Consider the following 27,763-nt stretch of genomic DNA (forward strand, 5'->3'; position numbering starts at 1 on the left):
AATCCTCCAGGGCCGAGGCTTTCCCCCATTCTGTACCCACGCCAGCCCTTTCCCAGCCCGGCTGGTCCCTGAAACAAAGCTACAGGAAGACATGGACAGACACATCCAGGCACTTTTGCAAGCGCTAGTTACGACACTATGTTTTAAAAAGCCTCCTGTACCCAGTGCGGATGTACGAATTGCTGATTGAGACTGGACGGGAAGCGTCCTGTACTGTAAACGCCTTTGAAATAAGGGGCCTGTCGTTGCCTCAGCCGTCACGTGGAGTGTCACTTTTAAAGGGTGATCGCTTTGCTTGGGAAATCAGTCCTTTTCAGCGGCAAGCATTTAAATGGTTTCTGACAGCCAGAAGGTGACGGAGGCAATTAGATGTAATGTTTGTGACAGATGGAAAAAGGGGCTTTGTCAAGTCTGCGGGAACCTGGAGGAAGAAACACGACAGGAGAGCAAGCTCTGATCTGAAGGGCAGAGCCAAGGCCAGGCTCCTGTCCCCTCCCCGAGCTGCAGAAGCACCTGCCAGGTGTCACCTTGGAGGAGCCCCCTGACAAATGTCCAGGCGAGACCTCCACAGGTAAAGCAGACATGTGTATGGCCGAGCCACGTGGAGACCAACATTTGCCACAGAGTCTGGAGATGGGAGGAAGGTCCAGAAATCTGCCCGCATCCCTGTTCCCTCTGGCAGATGGAGGTTGGGCACAACAGTGGTTTTGGAGACGAACAGCCTGAATCCAGCTCTCAAGCAGTGGATGATGGCGAGGGCAAGCCATCTATCCTCTCCTGAGCCTCTGTCATTCTTTGATAAAAGGGGCACAGTCACCTCTCCTCGGGTCAGAGGTTTAGCGAGCACACGCTGAAAACAGCGTGTAAAGTGCAGAGAATGCAGTGGGCTACCACTATGTGCTGCTGCATCTCCTCACTTCCCTCCATATGCAGACACAGTCGGTGGGTAATTTAAGTTTGCAAATGAAACACTCCAAGGTACGACCTCCCTGTAGGGCAGTCTGAGCTCATTGTAAAAAACGCTGTAAAAATATTTCTATACGGAATGCAGAGTGGGTCCCCTGGGCCTTGGGTTAAGTGGTGGTTTCTTAGCTATGACGCCAAAGGTACGAGCAGCAAAGAAAAATAGAAAACACTGAGCTTCATCAATGTTAAAATTTTTGAGCTACGAAAGCTACCAGCAAGAAAGTGGAAAAGACTGGGGTGCCTGGGTGGCCCATTCAGTTAAGTGTCGGACTCTTGGTTTTAGCTCAAGGTCATGATCTTGCCATCATGAGATTGAGCCCTGTGTCAGGCTCAGCACTGACAGCTCAAAGCCTGGAGACTGTTTCAGATTCTGTGTCTCCCTCTCTCTCCCCTGGTCCTCTGCTTATGCCCTCTCTCTCTCTCTCTCAAAAATAGAATAAACATTAAAAAATTAAAAATAAAAAAATATCGTGAAAAAGAATGGGAGAAAATGTTTGCAGATCATCTATTTGACAAGGAACTTACATCTAGAATATATGAAGAACCCTTCTAACTGAATAAAAGAAAGACAAATAGCCCCATTTAAAAATGGGCAAAGAGTCTAAACAGATATTTCTCCAAAGATGTACCAATGGCCCATAAGCACATGGAAAAGTACTCAATGTCATTACACACTAGGGAAGTGAAAATCAAAACCACAGCGAGATACCACTTGACACCCGCTAGATTGCTGCACTACTAATAATTTTTTTTTAAGAGATGATAAGAATTGGTGAGGATGTGGAGAAATTAGAATGTTCATACATTGCTTGTGGGAGTATAAAATGGTGCAGCTGCTTTAGGAAGCATTTTGTCAGCTTCTCAAGAGGTTGAAATGGGTAAGCACATAACCCTGCAATTCTACTCCTAGGTACACAACTGAGACAATTGAAAACACACACACACGCAACTGAATATGCATATTCATAGCGGCATTATTTATAATCACCAAAAAGTGGAAAAAACCCAAGTGTCCACCAGCTGATGAATAGATAAGCTATATATGGTAGACATATGCCATCGGATATGATTCAGCAATGAGAGAACGAAGTGGTGCTACACGGATAGGGAGAAAGGATCCAGACACAAAAGGCCACATAGTGTGTGATTCCATTTATATGAAGTGTTCAGAACAGGCAAATCTGCAGAGACGGACAGTGGATGAGTGGGTGCCTGGAGCTGGGCGTGAGGGTGGCGCTGGGAAATGACTGCTAATGGGTTCATGGCTTCTTGGTGGGAAGTGAACATATTCTAAAATTAGGTCCTGGTGATGCCTGCGTGACTCTGTGAATATTGCTAAAAACCACTGAACTGTATGCTTTAAATAAGTGAGCTGGACGATACGTAAGTTACATCTCAGTAAAACCGTTTTCTCAAGATAGCTGTAGATGCCAAGAAACATAGCTGTAGAACCCATGTAAATGTTCATCACACGTATACACGATATGTGATACAAAATATTTCCCTTTAATACTTTCACACGATATCTCTTTAATGACAAACCATTAAAAATGTTGGGTGAGCTGCCCATGGCACACATTTTTTAAAATTATCTGTCAGAAGGAAAGTGTACTTTCTGACCTCCTAATGTGTATGTATGAGGAAGTCGTCAGGGATATGTGAATAGATGTAGCTGTAAAGGTATCCATCACAGTGTTGTCTAGAACATCATAAAACTGGAAACAATAATCGACATCTTTTAGTGAATACGTACATATGGTCGCACACCACACCATTACATGAAAATCATCTCTTCCACCACAACAATCCTGTGGGAAAACCATCAGTATCATGATAGTCCTTCTGACAGTTGAGGCCAGAGTCTCCAGTCAAACATCTACAAAGCAGAGCTGGGATTTGCATCCAAATCTTTCACATTCCATGGCTTTCCTGTGCTCCTACCTTCTCTATGTCTCTCCCTAGCTGTCAAAGCACCTGACAGCACAATGGCTTGAGAAACAGTCTCTTAACTGAATAGGCAACAGGACAGAAGGATATTCACAGTTGACTGTTAGGTGAAAAAGACCGGTTCAGAGCCAATATGATCTCACTTATTCCCTACGGGTATAGATATAAATATTCGTACGTGCGTATACACACACACGCACGCTGACCGTATTTACAGGGGGGTTCCTTTCGTGGGAGGATTACGTGTACTTTTAATTTTCTTTGTTTTGCTCACCTATATTTCCTATTGTGGATTTTTCATGTGGCTTTTTGCTCTAAAAATTCCAAAAGTTATGTTTAAGCTTTAAATAAACTAAGGTAACACCAGTGGCTACGGGACCACGCATGCCAGCCTTTTTCTAGGGCATAGAAGAGGATTGGGATTTTGGCAAGACCACGATGAGAGCGAGGCTGGTTGTTGGGACCACCCCTCTTAGTCAGGACCACGTCCCTTCTCCCTCAGGGGTCTTCCTTCTGTCCCACCCCTCAGTGCCCCTGCAAAGTGTTCTTAGATGGCCTTGGCCACGCCGCTTACCCACTGATCGGCTTACACAGTTAAGCGATCATGAGTGCCTTCCTCTTGGCAAGAGTCACTTATATTTTAGTACAGAATTGATCTTTCCAATGTAATTTAATCGTCTTCTAATTACAAATTTTGCATAAGTTCATTGGGGAAAAAAAGGTAGAATATTCTGAAAGGTACAAAAACCCAATAAAACTCATCCACCACTCCCTCGCCTTGACTTAATAGGGGGCTCTGGGAATTGATACAGCTGGGCTATATCAAGACCCTGGTGGGGCAACAGGACAGTGGGTGAGGGGGCAAAGGTTGCCCTTGAATTTCTCATGACCTCTGCCATCAATGGAGGCAGCATGCATCATGGGAAAGTCACAGCACCGGGGGTTAAGAAAACCGGGTTCCTATCCTTTTTCACATGGTATTGGCAGGTGACTAAACTTCTTTGACGCTGTCTCCTGAGTATGCCCCCAATTCTTTTGGAATAAGTGAGGAATGCACTAAAGAATGATTAAATAAGTAGTGTAGTTTCTTTTTAAATAATATTAGTTCTTTCTGCCTCGTAGGGTGGTTGTGGGTGTTTAGACAATGTAAGCGAGAGCTCTAAATAAAGCAGAATGCGGTACAGTTGTCAACGCCTGTCAAAGCAACTCAAGGTGGTTTCTCTTTTGTCTCACTCCCTCCATGGGAGAAGCAGACCCTCCCCGCCTTCACCATCCCAGACACCCCTGCAAAGATCTTGTTTATGTGTCCCCGGTCACCAGCCATGCATGAGTGGCGTGGAAAATAAGGGTCTATGCTGTAGTTAGTTACCATTTTTTCTGTGGCAGATAGTGCCGTGGAGGGAGAAGGAGCAAGGCTTCTAATCTCTGGTTCTGCTAATTTCAGTGCCATGACCTTGAACAAATTACCTACCCACTCCAAACCTCAGTCTCTCCATCTATAAAGTGGGGATGGTAATACTTACAGGGTTATCATGGGGACCATGTGAGAAAATGTTCAGGAGGGACCTGGCCCTTAAAAGGTATTTTGTAAATATTCAATTCTCTGCCACCTTCCTTGGAAAGTTTATATAATTTAAAGATAGAAAGATGGAAGCAGGGAGAGGCTGAGGGGCCCAGCAGGGCTCAACAGATACCCCACAACGGGGAGGAAGCATCCAGATGTGAAGGCTTGTCTCCTGTTCAGTTCCCTGAACCACAGAGGAATCAGGCTACTTGTCTTCCCTGCGGGTCTTGACTTTTGCAATCAGCTGTGATTTATGAAGGACTATCCCACTTTTGTGCACTGAAAGTTGCTTTCAAGGGTTTAAGAAGGGCAGCAGTGTTGGGGCGCCTGGGTGGCTCAATCAGTTAAGTGTCTGACTTCAGCTCAGGTCATGATCTCAGGGTTCATGAGTTGAGGCTCCACGTTGGGCTCTGTGCTGTCAGCATGGAACCTGCTTCCGAACCTCCCTCTCCGCCTCCCTCTCCCTCTCTCTCTCCCTCCCCTGTTCATTCTCTCTCTCTCAAAATTAATAAACAAACTTAAAAAAATAAAAAGAAGAGTGGCAACGTAGGTGCTGGCCTGTGGCTCTCCTCTGGTCATACTAATAGAACTAAGGGCAATAGAGGTAACAGAAGCCAATAGGGTGTTTTCACTACACCAATTCAGTATACAGCGCATTTCAGGAACCCCTTGCAGGAAATGTGTGAGGCAGGTGTTTTATAGCTGAGGCGCTGAGGCTTAAACAGGTCGAGTAATTTGTACACACGCACACTTCTTCACCAAAGAAGGACCCCCACTGAGCCTCTGTTCACACACCCTCCTAGGCTAGGGTTTGTACCAGGATCTGGTGTTAAGATGCTTCAAGGCAACAGCAACCCCCGACTGATGATTTTCGAAAGACACAAGCAAGGGCGAAGCTATACCCTTTGTTCTCATTCAAATTCTCTGGGCTTCCACCAGCTAAACCCAAGACCTGCGGATTCCTAAGGGGAAGGAGGAGGGAGAAATGTGCTCTTACACCCTAAGACTAGGGTTTCGGGATGGAAGTTGTGTTCATTATCATCCCTTTGAAGTTTTGCCCAAACTAAAGTCCTACAAATTAGAGTAAAACGTGTGCTTTTTGGGGATTAAGAAGATGATTTCAGTGTAGAAAACATTAAAGAGGATACTAGCGCCGATGTGCATGTATGGTGGCTTTAAGCAAAGTCTGTCTCTGTCTTAGCATCCAGAGTGCTCTTGGAGCTGCGTGGGCAGCTCAGTAATGCCCTCCAGTTCATCCATCTACACCATTCTGGAATAATAGCCTCCAGTTCACCTGTCTACACCATTCTTGTGGCTTCCGGGTCAGGCCCCTTCCCAGGAGAGGAGCTGGTGGCAAGCAGTTGAAGTGACACCTAGCTCACGCCTCCAGCTTTCTCCTCGGACCCTGCTACCCTGCTGGACTCCCCACCTCAGCGCTGCTCTCCCTCAGTCATCCCTGCCAGCCGACCATCCAGCCATTCATTCCAATCCCATTCTGATGGATCCATGTCTGGGGGAGGCCTCTGGTATACATGCTCGGTGTTAGGCTCTGGGGGTGAAGGAGTAATCATCCCAACCTCTGCCATTAGAAGTGAGCCCTCAGGAGGCCTCGGTGCTCGGCAGTCTACTGAGAGCATATGGAATGCTGGGCACCGTTTTCAGCACCAGGGATGCAAAGACAAATAATTCAGTGACATTCCTAAATTACTCTCTGCAACACCCTGGTCAAGAGCCTTTCCTGACTCCCCATTGCTCTCCTATAAGCTATGGTTTACCACCCTCTGAAATTCATCTCTTGCTTAGGCTGGATTCCTCTCAACTTTATTCCTCATTACTCCTCCATGCAGATGCCCCTTTTCACTCAGGAGAAAGAAATACGCCCATCCATCCATCCATCCATCCATCCATCCATCCATCTGTTCATCTGTCCATCCATCCATCCATCTGTCCATCCATCCATCTGTCCATCCATCCATCCATCCATCCATCCATCCATCCATCCATCCATCCATCCCCTCACTCATAGTCACTGGGTCACTCATTCAAAACCTACTTTTTTGAGTCCCAGGCCCTGTTCTGGGGGTGTTGGGATACTTGGGGCCCATTTCCTTTCCTCTCTAGCTCATGTGGATAATCAGCCCCCGAACCCATCTGTCCCCTGCCCCCCTACCCTAGAGTGGCTGTCTATTTCAAGAAAGTCTGATGTGTATGTGTGTGTGGTTGTATGTCTGTGTATACCCAAGTGTGTCTGTGTGTGTATGTGTATTCCTGAGTGTGTGTATCTGGTATGACAATATGTGTGAATGTGTCTTTGTGTGTCTCTGAGTGTGTGTGTGTGTGTGTCTGTGTGTGATATTGTGAGTATATCTCTCTGTCTGTGACTGTGTGTATCTATCTGTGTGCTTGCACAGGAGCAGGCCCTGGTTCAGAAATGACTGTGGTGGCTGACTGAGGTCAAGGTCCCTTATGATGTTCTGAGGCTCCAGGGAGAAAAAGCAGTGGTCAGCGATTGTGGTTTTACTCTGCGCTATTTTTAAAGTTAACCTCCCCCCCCCCCCCTCCAAACAGAAACTCATTGCCCTTTAATAGCTAGGCCAGATTGTGATAAGCACAGGCGCAGGGCCAAGTGACTAGGCAGGACCAGGCAGGCCAAAGAGCCTGCTGCCTCCAAACCCTACAGGGGTTCCTCAAGCCCCCCACGGTGCTAACTGCACCCCCCACCACGCAGACACCCACCGCCTTCTCATGTCCTTATGATGACCCTTAAAGTGTGGTTTGTCATTCCCATTCACATGAGGAAATTAAGGCCCCCAGACGCCAGTCGCTTGGCCGGAGCCTCTCCGTTAGCAAGGAACAGGGCCAGCCTGTGGCCTTGATTCTTCTGCCGGGTTCAGGCAGGACTGACAGCATGGCCTGCAGACTCTAGGCAGACCCGGGCGTTGTGCCTGGTTCTGTCCCCAAAGCCCCTGTTCTTTGTGTAGCTCTGCACAGCACACCGTGCTCCAACCAGATGCTTTAAAGCAAGGGCTGAGCCCACCGTTGACTTGTTTAACCAGTGATTTTCCATGAAGAAAGGCATTTCCTCCAGCAAGATCAACGAAGACAACACGCTTGAGGGAGAGGAAAGTTTCTAAGCCATCACGCAGGACCGCTGTAACCCACACCTCTAACCACTTCCTCACAGTAGCGCGGGCTCTGGCTTTTTATAGCTGCACACGGTGCTGAAAACATGAGAGGCCCCCGCCCTGAGGTCCGTGTCCTCACAGCCTGCCGGTGGGAGAAGGTGGGCTCGGGGCCCCCACCTCAGCAGCCAGCAGATCGCCAGCTCAATTTACAGTTTAGAACATGGGGCTTTGGGGCACCTGGGTGGCTCAGTCGGTTGAGCGCCTGACTTCGGCTCAGATCATGATCACACAGTTTGTGGGTTCGAGCCCCGCATCAGGCTCTGTGCTGACAACTCAGAGCCTGGAGCCTGCTTCAGATTCTGTGTCTCCCTCTCTCTTTGCCCCTCCCCCACTTGCACTCTGTTTCTCGCTCTCAAAAATAAAGAACATGGGGCTTTGACCTTGTATACCTTGAGTGTGTGTGTGTGTGTGTGTGTGTATCTGTGTGTGTGTATATGTGTGCGTGCTCTTAAGACAAATCAGATCCAGTGGCTCAGAAAAGCTGCACCCCTCATTGTTGAAAAGATAAACCTGCAGGCTAACGCATCTTGACCCTTGTGTATTATCACCAGGGTTGAGTTCCTGGCTCTGGGCTGCCTGGTGTTTTCCTTTCGTGGCTGCTTATTCTCACCATGAGCTCAGGCGTTAGGACTCTGTGGTACAGTGCAAGTTGCCAGCTGGAGATCAGTGGTGTGGGAACCTTGCAAACCCCACTGATGACAAGAGCCTCTGAGCCTCTGAAAATGGGTTGAGGACAGAAAACCAATGTAGATGACCCCTCCCTGTCTCGAGTGTGGGAACCAAGCAGCCAGCCCCATTCTGAGCAGCTCGAGCTGTCAGAAAGGGCTCCCGGGAACCAGGATACATTGCTGCCTCCAGGTTCCCTACCCTACATGCTCCCATCTCTCAGCACTTGGGATGCAACTGGCGTCACCTCTGACTCTGGCCACAAGCATCCTCCTTGGTCAGGACAACTAAGTAAAGATAAGTTGGTAATAATGCCGACGCCTTTCATCAAGAAGCTGCAGGCATATACGAAAGGCTGACCTGGTGGCTGAAGTCTTGGCCATGGACCCTGACCACCTGTTTGGCCTCCACTCAGTCCTGTGATCCTGAGCAAGTCGTTTGCCTCTCTGCGTCCTGAGCCCCTCACCTATAAAATGGGATGGTGATATCATCTGCCTCATGGGATGGTTGGAGGCATCAACTAATATCTGTAAAATGCTGAGGACACACGAGGAACACCCATTGCTCCTGGGCACACGCTCCACCGAGGTTCGCCCTTTGGATTCTTAGATGTCTTACCCTCGGGGGACACATATGGTGCTGATACCACTATGTCTATGTCCCCCAGGAGGGAAAGGACTGGTGATCTGTGAGGTCACCATGTGGATTTGGCAGCCAGGCCGGGGGCTGTGTTCAGCCGCATCGGACTGTGTTTAGCCTCAATGCTCCTGGCGGCCAGAACCAGTCTCGGCCCCTGGCCCTCTCCCCACTCTCTGGGTGTCCACCCCGCCCAGTGCTGCTCTCAGCTCCCAGCCCTGCATGCGGGATGGCCTGTCCTTGCTGCAATGCCCACGCTTTGCCCATGACCCTCACTCTTGACTGTGAGGCGTAAAGACTGCCAGGACTTCCCACAGGTGGTTCTGGAATGCGCTCTCTTATCTCAGGCAGCGTGTCCAGCTGGGATCTCCAGGAGGTGCGCCTCCTCTCTGGGCATCTCTTGTCTGTTTTACACAATGGGTGATGGCCCCAGTGACTCAGGTGCACAGGGCACCTGGCTTTCCAGCTTCCAGAATCCCTTCCTCTGCAATATTTTATTCACCCTATCAAAGACCCAGCGACCACGGTGGCCTCGGCATACCCATTTCTGCGTTTCTGCTATTTTTAGTCTCTGACGTTTTAGCCCAGGGTAGGGTCTAGAATGGAAACATTTTCTGTGGAGTCAGCCAGATCGCTGTGGTCTTTACGTTGGAGTAAGAGGGGACGGCTCAGCTCAAGAACACAGCATCTTGTTCTGGATATAAAAATACATGCGGCATAATGTGGGGGGTGGAGGGCATGGCCGGTGTGGGCTGTGGGTCTTGGCTCTGCGGCGCACCAGCCATGTCATGTTGGGCAAGATCGTGAACCTTTCTGTGCCTGAATCTCCCCCTAACACAAAGGGATAAATAATATTTACCTCTGGGACTTATGGAGAGGATGTAACAAATGAATACGTATGAAGCACTTACAGCTATACCCAAAATTCAGCAAATACTCAGTAAATGTTAACTACCTTATTAATTTTTGTTGTCACCAAGCTCCCGGTTCCTGGTATATATTAGGTACTCAACAAATGAGAATTTCCCTTTCCTCTTGGAACCTCAGTTGGCTTATCTGCAAAGTAGTACCTACATCATATTAGTGCTACAGAGATTGTGAGAGACAGGCACCCAGAGTTCTTAAGAGAGGTAGTACCTGGCAGGTGGTCGTAGGCAGACAGTACACAGTATTCTCTGGCCCGGGTCCCTTAGCACAGAGCTGGGTCAGAGACCCGAGCCTCCCACTCTCCACCTGGGGTCCTGGAGCATAATAAACTCTGGAGCCCAGCTGTCTGGATCCATGGGCTGGCTCAGCCCCTGACAGCATTTGTGGCTTTAGGCAACCTCCTGAATTTCCCTATTTCTCTGCGTTCCTATACTTACTAGCTCTCATGACAATTCATGAGATAAAGCAGTGGGGTGGGGGGGCGGCTCTAGAGTTAAGAATCGAAGTCCTTCATCTATGGCTCTTTCTGTGTTGGCAGTGGCGGTGGGGCTGGTGGGGAGCCGGTGGTGGTCTGCACACGAGGGGCCCCAGGGCTGCGCCCCAGCCGAGGGCACTCAGCCCACCTCTTCCACCCTGGGCCGATGACCAACCCCACCAACACTCCAGGTCGGGGGGACGGGCCTCCTGGCGCCTCGAGGGGCAATGCTCCCAGCAAGCCAGCGTCTCACAGCGATTTGTGCTAACTCTGCTGGCACAGTTCGCTCATACGGTGGCTGCGTTTCCGTCACCTTCTAGGTGGGCATCTATTTTAAAGTCCAGTTCCATCCTAACTGAGGCAGGAAACATGCTATTTAAGGAGACCCAGGAGGGAGGGGGGTGGCCCCACAGTTATGCTCCCACAGGACAGTTCTGGCCCTGGTCCCCATTCAGCGACCGTTGGCCCTTGGCCCTTCATACACAGATTTACTCAGCGGATCACTCTGTCCAGTGCCCGCACCTCGCAGGTGAGGAAACAGAGATGCTCATGCATGATCACACAGCGTGTTGATAGGATATCGATCAGTCCTGGCCTCCCGAACGCCCGGGGACCTCTCTGGGAAGGGTCCTGGGACTTGTAAGTGTGAGCGAAAGATCCGGAGTGCCGATGTGGCCCCGAGATCTCTGGGCCGAGCCATGGTGGGAAGGAGAGCATCGAGACCGTTCATCCTGAGTCTGCCTTCTCCTGCAGGGTGGCTCCGCCTTCTCGCCAGCTGCTGTCATCAGCCAGGAGAGGGCCCAGCAGCAGGCGTCAGCTTTGGCAGAGGAGGTTGGCTGCCCCACCTCCTCCATCCAGGAAATGGTGTCCTGTCTCCGCCAGAGACCTGCCAGGGTCCTCAATGACGCCCAGACCAAGGTAGGCACCTGTGTGCGAGTTGGGAAGGGAGGCTCTCTGATCTTTTACAAATGGAAAACTAGGCTGGAAAGGCCACCCAAGGCCACACGGTAGGCTGATGACCAGCGGGAGCTGGAATGCACACCCCTGACCCCGGCACTGTGACTCAAAAGATCCTGCTCACAGCCCACAGGCTCGGGCTGTCCCTGGCACGGATGCAGGGGACCGTAGCAGGAAGAACTAGCATCATCTCAGCCAAGGGGTCGATTCTTCCAGCAATGGGCCCAGACTCACAGACCTGGGGCAGGTCTGACCCCCAGCTCCCCCAGGTGTGGGTCAATGAGACACTGGCTAGAGCTGATGAGGTTCTCTCTTGGACCCTGTCCCTGGCCACCGCCCGTCCCTCAGTCAATGTCTACCCCTGCCTCACTCACACACACCTAAAGGCTCAGGATTCCCCACTCCTCCAGGTGGACCTGTGGTCGCCACGGCACGGAAACTCTGGGAAGCTCCCTGGGGACCAACCGTTGCTCAGGGTGATTGCCTTCCTGTTACCTGTGGCCCAGCGTGCTTCCTTCCTACCTGTTGTTCATGTCATTTTCCTCTGGTTTCCCCACACAGCCCCAGACAGATAACCAACATCAGCGTCCATTCTGGTAAAACCCGATTAAGCCAAGCAATGCGCCTGATTCCTCTAGAACCATTTTTTTAAAAGGATAAAATCCATACACATAATGGCATCCCTTTGCACCCAATGTAGCTCCTGGCCGTGAGTGGCCCTTTCCACTACTGGGGTCCTGTGGTTGACGGCCGGTACGTTCGCGAGGCTCCAGCCAGGGCACTACAGAGGTCTCTGCGGGCAAAGGTCGATCTGCTGATTGGGAGTTCTCAAGATGACGGGCTCATCAACAGAGCGAAAGCCGTGAAGGTAGGCTGGGGAGAGCCTCAGAGGTCCCCTGAGGGCTCTGTGCCCTGGTGACTCTGCCCCTTAAAGTCTGACCAGGGCCCAGAGTCATTGACTTACTTGCTCAGTTACAAACCAATCGCTAAAAATCTGCTATGTGCACAGGCTCTATAAGGACCATGGGAGATGGTAATGGGGTGGGGAGGATGGGGGTTTGTTTTAGACATAAGACACCTGCAAGGTTGTGAGCAGCACAGACATCTTTGCCTCCACGTCCACGAACCCCGTCTGTGAGCCGATCGCCCCGGGAAGCTGCAAGAAGAGACTGAGCAGGGAGCTCATGAGCTTCGGGCTTCCAGGCTCAACGCCCCTGCTCCATGAAGGATGCTTGTCCCGCTGAGGGCTGGAGAGGGACAGGAGGGTGGCCGAAGGGCACCTTCTTCTATCCTGGCGAGAAACCCAAACACCATGTTGGTTTTCTTACCTGGGGAAGATGGGCGGGGTCGTACCCTGCGCCTGGCAAAGGCCACTTCGTGTGGCTGCTTGGAGACACAGCAAGGTGAGACAAAGTGGTGAGATCTTCTGTCCCTTTTTTAAAAGTTTATTTATTTTGAGAGAGAGAGAGTGCGAGCAGGGGAGGGGCAGAGAGAGACAGAGAATCCCAAGTAAGCCCTACACTGTCAGCACAGAGCCCAATGTGGGGCTTGAACTCATGAACCGTGAGATCATGAAGTGAGCTGAAATCAGGAGTCGAACGCTTAACCCACTGAGCCCCCCAGGCACCCCGGTCTTCTGCCTCTTTGAACACTCACTTCCTGCTCTGACCAGATGCCCTCATCACGAAGCAGCTCACCCTGAGAGAGGCCCAGCACGCTCTCCTCTGGATGGCCTGGCCACTCTTGACACACCCTTTAAGCTGTCAAACCAGGGTGCCCGCCGCGGGTGAAACGCAGTGAGAAGACACACACACTCAACATGGGGCACTGCCTGGCTCTATTGAATATGAGGCAGCAGAACAGGGATTGAGAACAAATCATTCATGCATCCAAATGGGATCCTGCATTGCCTTGGATTATTCTATTCCCTCTGGTAATATGTCTCACTTAGGGGAATCTGTCCCATGGCAGTAAAAACACCACTGTGACATGATATATATGTATATGCAAGAGTATTTATCAGAGCATTAATTATTGTGGCGACATGTTGGAAGCAACCCAAATGTGCATTAATAGAGCAATGGTGGCCGGAGTTGAGCTGCCCACAAACTGTAAACTATGATGATAGACCAGGTACATCTCTCCTGACTTGAGGGATGTGTGTGACACGCTGTTAAGTGGAAAACAAAAACTAATGCGGATAATGTGAAATTAACGTAGCATCCATATTTTGTAAAACAACCAGCCTGTATGCATCTGTAAATATATAAATGGGCATAGTTTTTATGTTTCTTTCTGAAAGGATTATAGGGTGGAAAGTTCTACAGCCAGCATTAACATTGGCTATCTCAGGACAAGTGGCAGTGTGGAGAAAAATGTTAGGAATTTAATATTACTTGGGGTGCCTGGGGGGCTCTATTGGTTAAGTGTGTGAGATTACAGCTCAGGTCATGATCTCATGGTTCGTGAGTTTGACTTCCACTTTGGGGGCTGCACTGGCAGTGAAGAGCCTGCTTGGGATTCTCTCTCTGCCTCTTTCTCTGCTCCTTTCCTGCTCTCTCTCTCTCAAAAGAAAGAAACGTTAAAAATTTTAAAAACTAATACTAATATTACTACATATCCATATGCGTATACTATAAATATATGCACACATGCTACATATGTGCATATATGTGTGTGTGTATAGATGTATAGAGAGAAAGGGGTGTGTGTGTGTGTGTGTGTGTGTGTGTAGAACTTAGTCACCATTAGCTTCTGTCCAGTTGAGAAAGAACCTTACATCTGACCCATTTCTACATCTTCCGGCCAAGCACCAGCATAGAATACAGCCCTCATTTCAAGGGGCTGCAACTTAATTATCAAGCCAGACTAACACTCAGGAACCACCCACAAGATGCCCCTCTCCACCAGTGACCTTTCTTTACTAAAGTCATGGGTCTTTGGCTGACTTTGATCTAGCCCCTCATTAGTTAAAAAGTAGTAAGTATCACTTTAGTATAAATTATACACATGTGTACTGATATACTAATATGCTGAATTGCTACAAAACATTCATGAGAACACAACAAATTTAAAGCATGAGAAAGAAAGGAATGTATTTAGTTTCGTGCTGTGCCCTCTGGATGCTTCACACTGGAGATGACGCTGTGCGGCATGGGCATGACAGAGAGAAATGACACTGGCCCCTTTTCCGTGTAACCCCTCTTTTACGTTGCCCTACGGGGATGTGAGATTGTTTGTGCCAAAGAGACTCTTGCACACAGCTCTGATTCTTTGGACCATGTGCTGACAATTCATCCCAGCCATCTCTGACTTTAGAGAGAGGAAGGGCTACTTTTATACTCCCAGGAGCCCGGGGATCACCCTAGACGGGTGGGGGTGGGGTCCCGGGACCTCTCCACCTGGACTGGAAGAGCCTCCGCTGGCCTAGGGGCTGCAAGCTCTTACTGGTGGATTGGGGGACCAGAGGGAAGCCCTGATCTGTGGCATCTGATTATGCCAGCCCGTGGTAAGAGGGTTGCATGGCCATGTGGCTGCCTTGCTCTTCCCCTGCCTTGCAGCATGTTGGAGAGTTTCTCGGCTCTGCCCTGAAAATCTGAGCCCCCCACCCCTCCAGCCAGGAGCCTGGAGCCAGAGGACCGGGGTCCCTCCTCGACAGTGCATTTCCAGCTCTTTCATTGACTTTCCCTCTGAGGCTTCCGAGATGTTTCCTGGGTGCGCTCTCCCAAAGAAAGGCTGTGTCTGCTGACGGGAGCTCCCTGCCCACCCCAGGACGTGGCTGGGAAAGCGGGCCCTCAAGTCCGGGCACCGGAATAGGAAAGGCGCCCCAAGGGCACGGCCGAGCAGCGGCCGGCCCTGTTCCGCGGCTGGGATCCAAACCCCAGTCCTGGGCCAGTGCCGCCCTGGGCACGTTTGCTCCCGGCTAGAGCCCTTCCTCGCGTTAAGTCCCTTCTCTGACCATTCTCTCCTGAACCTGCCCTAGTGCAGCCCCTGACCTTGTGATCCCGTGAGCCTGGTCCTGCCGGGAACTCGTCTGGGTGCGGATGCACCCACTCGAGAGGGAGCAGGACGTAGCGACGGTCGGATTTGAAGCCAGCATCTCTCTTGCGGGGCCGTTACGTGCTGCTGTGTCCCGAACGTGTGCCTCCAGCCCTGCCTCCCCGCTGCAGCCTGGGCTTTGCCCTGGGTCTCGAAACTGGTTTGGCTCATAGTCTATTTGCCATCGTCACCCAGGTGTCTTATAACTTCCAGCTCTCAACACACCCGGAAGGAACTGCCATTCCCGGGCCCCGCCCCAACCCGCTTGTTCCCCTGCTGAACTCATCTCAGCGCACAGCGGTCCTCCTTCTGCGTGCAGGGCTGCAGGCCAAAGGTCGTCTTCACTCTGCTCGCCTCCACCCTGCCTGCATTCTGTCAGCCAGTCTGGTTGGCTCTATCTTCCAAGCACATCCAGGATCCGGCCACCTCTCACTGTCTCTTCTGCCACCGCCCTGAGCCATGCCGTCATCTCCAGGACTTGTTTGTGTGATAGCCCCCAGCTAGGCCCCTGTACCCTCCGTGATCTCCCAGGATCACAGTGGCTGAGCCGTCCCTTTACACTATGTCAGATCATGTCACCCCTCCACCCCTGCTCAGAGCCCTCCAGTGGCCTCAGCTCCTGCAGAGGAAAAGCCATAGTCCTTACCAGACCACTACCCAATACGGGCCCTGTTCACTCCGTGACCCCACCGCCCGCTACCTTACCCGCCTTGCTCACCGCACTTAAACCCAGCTAATGGCTTTGGGGTTCCTCCGATATGCAGAGCATGCCCTCCCATTAGTGTTTTGACACTTGCTGTTCCACCTTCTAGAATGTTCTCTAGATACCTCGCTGCCTCACTTCTTCAGGGTCTGCTTCTTCAGACAACTTGCTTGAGCACTCAGGGAAAGGGCAGCCATATCCCTAGCATTTCCTCTCTCCCCCTTAATCTGCCCCCCTCCATCCTCAGCATTTATACCCCTTGACATGGTACATATTTATTTACCTATTGTATTTCTTCCTCAGCTAGACGGTGAGGCCCATTAGCACTGAGACTGTATCTGTTTTACTTTCTGCTTTATCTCCGGTGCCTCTGAAAGTGTCTGGTATACAGTCAGGGCTCCGTGACTCTTGATTAGGTTGAAAAAATGATTATAAGGAGACCCCACTGTGTGCCAGAATCTAACCAAGGAGTCTTCAAGGAAGTAGTTCATCCTCAAACAGCCCTATGAAGCAGGGATTATCATCTATTATCTATTATTTATCCAGATAAGAAAGCGGTTCAGAGAGAGCAGAATTCAAATCCAGATCTAACTCCAAATCATCCCCTTCCTGTGACCGCACTCTGGGCAAAGCCCGGTCTGTCCCTCCAAGGGCTCCCCTCCCCCACAGCGTGGCGGGCACTCACATGCACACAAACGCAGCAAAAACTGGGGCTGCGAGGGGCAATGGCTTTGCAGTTCCACCTACGTTCTTACGTTAGCCCAGCCATGACATTGTGACTCGGACGCCCACGAACTGGCATTCAGCAGCGTCGCATCGAGGAAGAGACCTCCTTCCAGAGATCATCAGACTAGTCGTTTGCAAAGCCAGGTCTCCCCTGGCAATCCTTCAGCTCCACGTGGGGTGTTTTCCTGCTCCCCCACGTGTGCTGAACCCTGGGACAGGGACAGAGGGCATCAGCACCGCCTGGAGACCCCCAGACCCAGGCAGAGCCCCAGGGAGCCCTCAGAATCCGGCCCACACAGGACTGCAGCCCTGCCGTGTGGACACATGAGTGGGAACCTGGCCACCAGCTGCCTTTCCTCTTTCATCTCAAAACACCCAGCCCATGCACGCCCTTACGACCTTCATGCAGGCTTGGGGTTGTGGGCTTCTCCACCTCCCCCCCCAGAAGGTTCCAGAGTACGTGGGCCCGGCTATCCCAGGCTGGCACATTCCAGAGGGCCTCGATCCCAGCGATTCCTTCCCCTGAATCCTTCCGGATCAGCCCCGCCCCGCCCGTCCATGCTGAGAAGCGGGACATTGCAGAAGGCGCCTCAGCCCCGGGCAGGTGTCCAGCGTGTCTTCCCAACCCAGAGAGGCCTGTTGGGTTCACCGTATGACACTCAGCAAGGACAGATACTGTGTGTCGGGTGCTGTGCTGGGTACTTGGAGCATAAGTACACGTGAAATCCCAGCCCTCAGGGAGCCCACAGGCAGGCAAGGAGACAGAAAGTGAGCAAGAGTGAGTGATTAACATACAGTTCGATACACTGTATGGAGAGATGGGTGTCCTGGGGCAGGGCCTCAAGGGGGGGCGGGGCTTGCTGGACCCACAGCAACATCTCCAGCAGGAATGTCACAATGATGAAGGAACTGACCAGGACCCCGGCCCCCACGCCAGCTGTCAGCAGGAGCATTTGGGTCCCCAGAACCTGACCCTCGGGGTTTCCTATCTGTAACATTGGGAGATTACTACTCAATCATTAAGTTGTCGAATGAAACCATATACACAGCCGTATCTGGCAAATAGTATGTGCTCAGTAAATATTAATGTTGCCCTGAATTCTTTAACTGCATTACCTATGATTAGTATCCAAAGCTATTGTCCCTGATCCAAACAATTATCCAGAGAAAGCAAGAATATGAAGGATGTACAGCCACTGAATCACCTCGCCTGACCTGAGCCAATTTTCCAAATCGTGCCAGACACACACACATGCTCGTTCCTTATGCCAACCGTGCGTTCGTACCGTCCACAGCCCAACCCACAAACACACACTGTCCGGCTTCCCAGGGGAAGCCACAGGAGTGGCAGGCGTCCCTCCCACCCCAAGCAAGCCCCCGGGCCCACCCATCGCTTCAGCAGAGACCCACCAAATCCCACGGACCCAGGAGGGTGGGTGGGCAGGACTTCAGCAAGTCAGCGTGAAGATCCCCACCCGCCGACCACCCCAGGCCAGCTGTGGTCCCCACGACGTCCCGATGACACCAGCAGAGTTAACGACATACCCGTGGAGCATCGCGGCTGCCTGAGATGCCCGGAAAGGCTCCGCTCTCGGAGAATGATCTTATTTTCTGAAGTAGCAGCTTTCTGTTGAAATTCATCAGCCGCTGTGGTAGGGATTTTTCTCCTCTTTTCTCTCTCTCTCTTTTTCACTCGCTCGCTCTAACTGGTGAAATTGACAGTCTGCCTACATTAACTGGGCATTAATTTGCATGATCAAAAGCAGATTTGTTCCAAGATGCAGTGTTCTGCCTTCCCCTCCAAGCGCCAGCATCTCCAAGGAAGGCGAGAACAATCCTTAACAGCGCCGCCACCGTGCCCTGAGCTTGGGCAGGAGCTGGCCCCGTCCAGGAGCAGGTGGAGTGGGGGCCCTTCGGGGAGGGGGGAGGGGGCGGCAGCCCGTCTGAGAGTTGGAAGCAGCACCTGGCAGCCCGAGGCGCTGGCACCAGCCCCAGCACAGGAAAATCAAGCCTTTGGTGACAGATTATAGCAGGGGAGCAAGCAGGAGCCCCAGTGAGTGCACACCATTTCCTGTAAAGAGGCACCGGGGTGGGTGGCCGCTCGGGTCTGGACTCGGGCCTGGCGGGGCCCCGTGGAGAGCCCATGACCTGGAATCAGAAAAATGGGTCTCAATTCTTGGTTTTGGTCATGCAGTGCGGGCACGTTGCTTAAGCAGCCCGAGCTGCAACATCGTTATCCTTCGCTGGGCACAGTGAGACCAGCCCCGCCTGCCTCTGGTGGGGTGATCAAAGGGGGCTTCTAGGCAGAGGAGACGGCTCCCAACACCCCCAAGCCCTGTTCCGGTCCTGGGCTCTGGACCACCCTGCAACGCCGCAAGCCCTCCTCTCCAGCGCCGCGGCCCCCCGGGCGCACACAGGACGCCTCGTCTGCCTGTCTTGACACCCCGCCAGGTGGGATTACCAGGCCCGGTTTAGGGAGAGCTGGAGATCGGCGGGGTTGGCTTGAGCCCCATAAAGGAGTAAAAATACTTTGTGATTGCATTAGTTAAGATGAATGTGAGCCACTGGATTCGTTGTTACAAATTCATTATACTTACGTTGATTTCTCTTTTCTGGTCTTAAAAGAAACTGAAAGGAGCATGTTTTTTCATAGGCCCCTAAAGTGATGGTGGGTGGGCCCTGGGCACTAGGCCTGCTCTGCCTGGTGAAGAAGTTGGCCTCTTATTCTCTTAACATGCACGTGGATGTGGAAGGAGGCACGTGGAAGAGGCAGGAGCGCCCATGCATGAATTCTTGCACACGTCCGATGTGTGCTTGTTAAGGGGCTTTCCTCTAGGCCAGGGGAGAGTCATAACCCCAACAGATAAAGCTCCTAGCTTGTAGAGTTCACTTTCCAGTGAGAGGACACAGCCAGTGACGGGTGAGCAAATACATTAAGAATTTCAGATCTTGGCGCACTTGGGGTGGCTCAGTCGGTTGAGTGTCCAACTCTTGATTTCAAGTCAGGCATCATCCCAGGGTCGTGGGATTGGGCCCCGCTCAGGCTCCATGCTGAGTTGGAGCCTGCTTAAGATTCTCTCTCTGTCTCCCTCTGCCCCTTTCCCCCACTCATTTTCTCTCTCTTTCCCTTTCTCTCTCTCTCTGAAAGAAAAAATATATATATTTAAAAGAATTTCAGATCTTGAAAAGTGTTGAAGAGAATAGAAACATGAATCCGAGATACTCTGGCAGGGAGGTCTAACACCTGATTGATGAGACAAAGCCAGCTCTGGGGAGATCTGGGTGAAAAGTTAGTGCAAAGGCCCTGCGGCAGAGCTTGTCTGGGGGACATAGAAGGCTGGAGGGCTAGGAAACCCTGTGGATCATGGAGGGAGAGGTAGCAGAGGAAGTGGGATGTGTTGGAGGTGACCCATTAGATGAGATCTTGTAGGAATCAGGAGAGTAATTCTGTTCTACTTGCAGTGGGCAGTCAGTGGAATTTTTTTTTAAATTATTTTTTAATGTTTATTTATCTTTGAGAGAGAGAGAGGCATGGGGGGAGGGGCAGAGAGAGGGAGACACAGAAGCAGGCTGTCCAGGCTCTGAGCTGTCAACACAGAGCCCAACTCAGGCTCAAACTCACGGACTGCGAGATCATGACCTGAGCTGAAGTCGAACACTTAACACACTAAGCCACTCAGGTGCCCTGAGCCACCCAGGTACCCCTGGAATGTTTTAAGTTAGGGAGTGGTTATATTGATTTATTTTCTTTTAAAAGAACATTCTGGCAACTCTAATGAAAATTGACTATGGAGGGGTAACAAAGGAAGTAGAGACCCGATTGCCCTGTGTTAGGAGGTCCAGGAAGCAAGCTAATAAGTTAAGTGAGGACGGCAGGCATGGTAACAAGAAACAACCAGGTTTGGGATACACCTTGGGTTGGCAGTTGGGTGTACACAGTGGGGGATCAGGAGAGAGGTCAGAGCTGTGGATACAGGTTTGGAAGAAAACCAGGAAAATCTGATGTCACAAAAGCCAAGAAAAGAGGGTTTCTGAAGGAAGGGTCAAGTGTCAGACGTCACTGAGTGGTGGGAGCAGAGGTCAGAGGTGGGGTCGCTGGACGCGACAGGATGTTGGACCCCAGGGTCAGAGATAGGGGGTGAGGGGAAGGGAATGCTGGCTGGAGCTGGGAGCGTGGCGGGTGAGGACGTGGCCGCTGTGCCTCCCCCATCGTCCGCACCAGATGCAAACCCTTCACCAGTTTTCAGGGGGCGGCTTGCCCACCGATGAGTTGCCTCCCCGGCTTTACCAGCTCTGTTCCAATGGCAAGAACCGTGTCCTGTTCATTTGGATCCTCCGTTGCTGGCCCTGGGGCCTTGCATTTATATCCATTAAGTGAACAAATGAGTATCTGTCTCCGTCTACCTCAGAGCTCTAGAGAATTCTGGGGGCATCCATTAATGCATGCCTCCGTCCCTGCAGACCAGCAAGAATCAGGTGACCTCTGACACACTGCCTGTCGATCCCTTGGAGATTCTATTCCAGGTGTCTTCTTCTCAAGCCTCTGATGTCATAGCCATGCTGTGTAACTCCCGGAGTAACCCATGCGCCGAAGCTAACAAAGGACCGTCTGTGTACGCGTCTCCCCGAATCCCCACCTGCCACAGATAGTGTCAGTGCTTCTGCCCCAGGATGGAGGAGAAGCTGATGAGGGTGTGAGCAAAGAGAGGGCAGGAGGAGTGGACAGGACAGGGGTGAAGACGTACTGGGATTGGGGTTCAGTAGCATGGGGGGGAGGTAGGGGAGCCGGAGGGGCCAGCAGGCATCTCTTTTTCAGTCGGGTGGCTGGCTGCTGGTCTTCGTGACTGAGGATAGGAGGAGAGCAGGGAAGGGCTCTGGAGGCGAGGAGGAGCGTGTGTCGACGATGGAGTTAAACTGGGCTCATGATGAGGTCCAGGGACCTGAGAGATTCCCAGGAGGTGGGAGATACTTGGAGATGCGGGTCTGAGGTTCAGGCTGGAGAGAGATTTGGGAATCATTAACCTACCGGTCATTATCGAAGCAAAGGGAAGGGACGGTACCGCCTCTCGGCATGCCGGGATGGAAGGGGAAGGGAAGAGGGCCGGGGTGGCAGCCGGGGAACCTCAGCAATTGGAAGTGGGCAAGACAGCGGAGGTGTTTCAGAGAGGAGCCTGGAGCAGAGCGGTTCAGGGAAAAGGAGATGGGAGGCATCGCCGAGTGGAGGGGAGAAGAGAACCACGGTGGCGATGGTGGACGATGCCAGCGTTGGCCTGGGGGGGGGGTCGAGGGGCATCATCAGTGACCCTGGAGAGGGTGGCCGCGTGGGGACAGGGGAGGAGCCAGATGGCTGTGGGGTGAGGAGTAAATGGACTTGCTGAGTGTGCACCCCGGCGCTGGCAACACTGCGGCGAGGGATGCAGACAGGAACCATCTTGGCAGCAACGCCCATCTGCATTTAGCTCCTGGTGGGGGTGGAGCCATGGAGGACTACACCTTGAGGGTCCTATGAAAGGGGATTTGCCCAGTGATGCCACCAAAGAAGTGGAGGGGAGCATCCCCGGAGCCCTGGGCGGTGAGGCCTCAGCCGCAGAGGAAGGAGGTGTCCCCTGGTCCAGGAAGAGGGACGGGATTCAGGGAGGGCTCCAGACGGGCAGTTCTCCGCTCGTAAGAGTGCCGGCCACATGGGGGGTATCCCTGAGGATCACCTTGGCATTTGTAGCCACATCAAGGGACTGGCATGGCAGGAGAGGGGTTAGTAGGAAGCCATGGCCAGTGAGCTCCTTACTGGCTCAGAGAACATGGAGCTCCAACTCAAAGACGCCTGGCAGATGGCTCTCGTCCCTCTCCCTGACACGGACCCCCATCCCTGGCGGGCGGCACTTGCAAACCAGGTAGAGGACCCTTCTTCTGGCCCCTCCTGAATCAGTAAAATCGGGGCAGGGCCACACCAGCCGCTCCGCCCTCAGTTCTTCTGCCTCATCCCTGCTCCCTGCCCTCATCCACGGCACTGGCCACGCCGGCCTCCCTTCCCCCCTGCTCAGCCGCTCACATCAAGCCCTCACCTCCCCAAGTCTCGGGTCCACTGTCCTCCACGAGGCCTGAGACCCACCCCCATGACCCTGTTTACAGTCCCAACCCTCCCCATCCCGGACCTCCGCCCCTTTCCTGCACTGCTGCTCTTCTCCGTGCCCTGTCCTTTTCACCACCGAACTTTCTGTATCGCAAGATCTGTCGTGCCTCCATCAGGCTCTCCCGCTCAACTGGCAGCCCGCAAACGGCAGAGAATTTATCTTGTATTGTTCCCTGACGCCTCCCAAATGCTCCGGGCAGGCGCCGGCCCTCGACAGAAATTAGTTGCGGGAATAGTGTGNCCCGCCCCTTTCCTGCACTGCTGCTCTTCTCTGTGCCCTGTCCTTTTCACCACCGAACTTTCTGTATTGCAAGATCTGTCGTGCCTCCATCAGGCTCTCCCGCTCAACTGGCAGCCCGCAAACGGCAGAGAATTTATCTTGTATTGTTCCCTGACGCCTCCCAAATGCTCCGGGCAGGCGCCGGCCCTCGACAGAAATTAGTTGCGGGAATAGTGTGTAGAAGATAAAGGCCCTGCAGCAAAGCGTTCTTCGCCACATCCGTCAGGCCTGGCGTGAACATAAGGACATTTATTTTCAGTGATTTACTGGCTAGAGGAGAGAGAGAAGGAATACGTACCGTCACCTGCGTGTCAGACACTTGGTCATCATTAGTTCATTTGATTCTAACGTCAACCCCAGGCCCAGAGAGGACTACGCACTGAACAGACTTACTGACGGCGGGGAATCCTCTGAGGTCCACACCAAAGCCGGGTTCGGACGTGCGCGTCTCAAATACAGACCCCGTGCTCGGTGCACTAGGCCACAAGGCATTGGGGACCATGGGGAAGCCCATCACGGTCTCAGAAGTGTCCTGGCCAGCTGGAACTTTTCTGCAGGACATATTAACGATGGCCCTTCAACCATACACACACACAGAGGACGTGGGAGCGCTTGGTGGTCCTTACCGGGTCCCGGCCCCGAGCAAACCCACTTCGGAGACTGGCCGCATGTAATTACAGCTTGTGGAAGTCGGTGCCGGGAGTCACGTGGCAGCCCCCATCCCTCCTGCCCACTCTCTAATTAGACTAGAAACGGCATCTGTGCTTTGGTCCTGGCCAAGAATGAAGAGATGTGGCTCTTGCTGGAAATGGGCCCCCTTCGCAATCCTACGTGGTCCTGAGCGGGGTGGGGAGGCCACACGCCATGCGTCTGTAGGCTCTGACCGGCCAACAAGGCCGTGCCCTAGCTGGCCTCAGCCACCGGCTCAGGTCCCCCGAAAGTGGGAAAGCAAGCACAGTCTCGGGGGCACACAAGCAGACCCTTCCCTCTGGCTCCCTCGCTGGAGAGCTGTTCAGACTCTTCTGTGTTCCAGGCCTTTCTCCTAGCAGTGCCAGGGCTTGAACTCTTAAAAGCCACCTAGTCATGGAAATAATTTCCAAAGGGCTCATGAAGGGGCATTGCCCTTTCGATGGGGCCAGTCATTCTGCAGCAGTGACAGGAAAGAGGGGTTCCCGATGGGACCAGCGTCGATGAGGCCTCTTAGACATGGGCTTCCATGACCCATCTGGGCAGGACCCAGGGTTGAGTCTATGAACATCTAGCAGCAATAGCACACATTATGCTGAGAAGCTTGGAAGTATCGCCTCGTTTAACAGCATGACAGTTTTATGGAGAGGGTAGTATTACTGTGCCCATTTTACAGAGGAGGAAACAAAGGCACAGGGAGATTGAGTAACTTGCTGAAGGTAAAACGGCTGGTATGTGGCAAAGCTAGCATCCAAGTCCAGGTCTCGTGAACTCTGGGGATTGGAGCCCAAGAGGTTGGACTCCAGTGTCTACTTGCAGCTTCGAGCCTGTATGGTATCATCACTAATCATCTGTCCGGCACGCTCACTGAGAAGCCACAACTGAGTGCCATCCTGAGCACCGTGTGCCCCTTTTGCTGCATGGTAATTCTGGAGCAGTCAAGAAGCCAACACTGCCAGCACCTGGGGACTGAGCACAGCTTCACGAGGGTGTGCGGGGCCCCTGCCCTAGCCCGGGAGCAGGTTAATAATACTCACATCTATTGACAGTGTTCCCAGAACTGCGCGAAGCCCTTTCTACACATGTTGTGTTGGAATTTGGCAGCAGTTCTGTGCAATTTTCCAATTCATACGGTGATTTTGGTACGTCGGTGAAATACGCATGCTAAATGGCAGTCGTTGGAGATGTGCGCATGGGTACTGATGTTTCTGTTATAAAATATCCCAAAAACTCAGACAAGGGCAGAGAATACTAAAATGCAGTTTCTTTCTCCCCTGAACTACTAGTAGGTTATGAAGTCCGTCAAAGAGATTGTGCTTGCACGCAAGTATTTTGAGCAGACTAGCTTAGACTAGAGTAGGGTAGAGTGGAAACTATCCGGTCTGTCCTATATGGTAAGTCATGAGCATGAAGGTGCTTCATGAACATTATGTCGGGTCTGTGTGTGTGTGTGTGTGTGTGTGTGTGTGTGTTCTAATGTATGAAATGTCTTTCTTACTATAGATCATGGTCAAAAATACTTGAGAGACACCTGGGTGGTTTGGTTGGTTAAATGTCCGACTCTTGATTTCAGCCCAGGTCCTGATCTCAGTCATGGGATTAGGCCCCGCATCAGGCTCTGCGGATTCCAAGTGGAACCTCCTTGGAATTCTCTCTTTCTCTCTCCCTCTCTCTCTGCCTCTCTCTATGTGCGTGCTCTCTCTCTCTCTCTCTCAAAATAAATAAATAAGTAAATAAATAAATATTTTTGAAAAATACTGGAAAGTCATTGATACAATGAATACTGTTGTATTCACTATTCATTTTATTTTTAAAAATTTTTTTAACATTTATTCATTTTTGAGAGACAGAGAGAGACAGAGCAAGAGCAGGGGAGGAACAGAGAGAGAGGGAGACACAGAATCCAAAGCAGGCTCCAGGCTCTGAGCTGTCAGCATGGAGCCCGATGTAGGGGCCCGAACTGGCGAACTGTGATATCATGAGCTGAGCTAAAGTCGGACGCTTAACCAACTGAGCCATCCAGGTGCCCCTTCACTGTTCATTTTTAACAGATATTAATATTTTGCCACATTTGCTTCAGATCTTCTTCCAAGAAACACACATTATAGATAGAATTAAAAAGATGCTGTCTTTGAATGCCTCCCTGCCCTCCATCCCTCACGTCCCCTGAGCTGATGGACACGGCTTTAATCAGTTATTCCACTAATTGGTCTGGCTTCTTCCGGGTGAGCCAGGCTGAGGTCTGCCCCCCAGGATGGGATGAAAGAATGTCTCAGACAGGAAGGGTTGCTTCCTGATCTTACCCACGCCTCAAATTCTAATCATAGGTCCTATACGCTTGGAAATGTTTAGAAAAACAATTTAAACATACGAGGGTGTCTTGATGAGTGTATTTCGCTGTTGACGTAAGAGCCTAGAAATATGTAAACACGCAGCATAGGATCACCCAGGGGTCTGGGCCTCACACTCAACAACTGCATCACTGACACCCTGCTGCCCCTTGTCTTCAGAAATGGGGAAACCGAGTCCTGGGAGGGGGGAGATGTCGTCCCAGATGGCCCTGATGCAGAGAACAGGAATGTCTGGACGGGGAAGGAAGGAAGGAGGGAGGGAGGGAAGAATGAGAGAGAAAAAGATACTCAGACACGCCTCCCCAGATGCTGCATGCCTGCCCCCCACCCCATCCCTCTCAACCTGCTCTGTTCCCTTCATGGCCCTGGAACCTTGATAAACTGTATAATTATTTGCTTCCCGCCTCCGCCCACCAGGATGCGAGGCCCATGAGACCAGGGAGCTTCATCAGCATGTCCACGGCTGGGTCCCGGGCCCGGCATGCAGCTGGCTCTGGACGCAGAGGGTGACCCTGTGCGTAAATGTGCAGGGAGCACTCTGCTGACTGATCGAGTTGGTGATGAAGCTCAAGTTAGCAAAACCGAATGACAGGCTGGCTGAGGGGGTGAGAGGATCAAGCACAGGGTGACCCCTACCAGCTTCCTATAGTGGCTCACATTTATTGAGCACCCACTGGATGCCAGGAGCCCACTTGGAGTGCTTCACATGTGTTCTCCATTTTGGTTCATTGTGTCTGTTTCCAGGTAGGGAGGGGTGGGCACAGAGGGCCATGGCCGCCTGGTGGAGGTCACACAGCTAGTGCTGGGATTCGAACCCCAGAGGCCTGGCTCCGGCATGGCTGTGCTTCACACCATGTGCCACTGCTTCCCAGAGAGAACTTTCTAGAACAAGGTTTGAGGGATACTGACTCCAGATTTCCAGAATCTGACTAAGGCATTTTCTTTCCCTTTCCTCCTTCCTTCCTTCCTTCCTTCCTTCCTTCCTTCTTTCCTTCCTTCCTTCCTTCCTTCCTCTCTCTCTCTCTAGCAATTTGAGGAAAGTCAAGGCCGGACGAGTAGCAAAACAGCCTTTTACCAGGCACTACAGAATTCGCTGGGTGGTGAGGAAGCAGATGCCGGGGTCCGGGCAGCTGCCACGTGGTACTATTCCCTGGAGCACTCCACTGATGACTATGCCTCCTTCTCCCGGGCCCTGGAGAATGCCACCCGGTAAGCCGGAGGGGACGCGGGCTCCTACTGTCACACTGGTGCAGGCCTCGGTGATGCTCGGGTCACGCATGAGCCCTGGACTGTGCTGGGAAGGGACGGCCTGAAGGGTGTTGATACCCGCTGGCCGGCTGGGTCTCCCCATCTGGGAGTCTGTGGTTCCCAATCACAGAGTCACTAGCGCAGGATGAAATGGGGCCCCTCCCCTGGGATCCTGGGGGCCAGAAAGGCTTTAATCTCCCCTCTAGCGGAGAGCTCTGCTTTCAACCCTGCAGCCAGCAGCTATGCCTGGAGGCCCAGCCTCAGCCTGGACGCTAAG

The 27,763-nt window shown here is 52.1% G+C and overlaps 1 protein-coding gene across 1 annotated transcript in view; it reads left to right on the forward strand.

Annotated features, from left to right (window-relative positions):
• Positions 1-27,763, forward strand: part of TG (thyroglobulin) — a 251,055-nt gene that overhangs the window by 202,395 nt on the left and 20,897 nt on the right. The window contains exons 44-46 of the mRNA XM_077750014.1: positions 11,120-11,284; positions 12,024-12,191; positions 27,266-27,447. Coding sequence (XP_077606140.1) covers positions 11,120-11,284; positions 12,024-12,191; positions 27,266-27,447 — 515 coding nt within the window. The remainder of the gene's footprint in view (positions 1-11,119; positions 11,285-12,023; positions 12,192-27,265; positions 27,448-27,763) is intronic.

Source organism: Crocuta crocuta, unplaced genomic scaffold (assembly GCF_008692635.1).
Source record: "Crocuta crocuta isolate KB4526 unplaced genomic scaffold, BGI_CrCroc_1.0 scaffold119, whole genome shotgun sequence".
NCBI classification, from domain to species: Eukaryota; Metazoa; Chordata; class Mammalia; order Carnivora; family Hyaenidae; genus Crocuta; species Crocuta crocuta.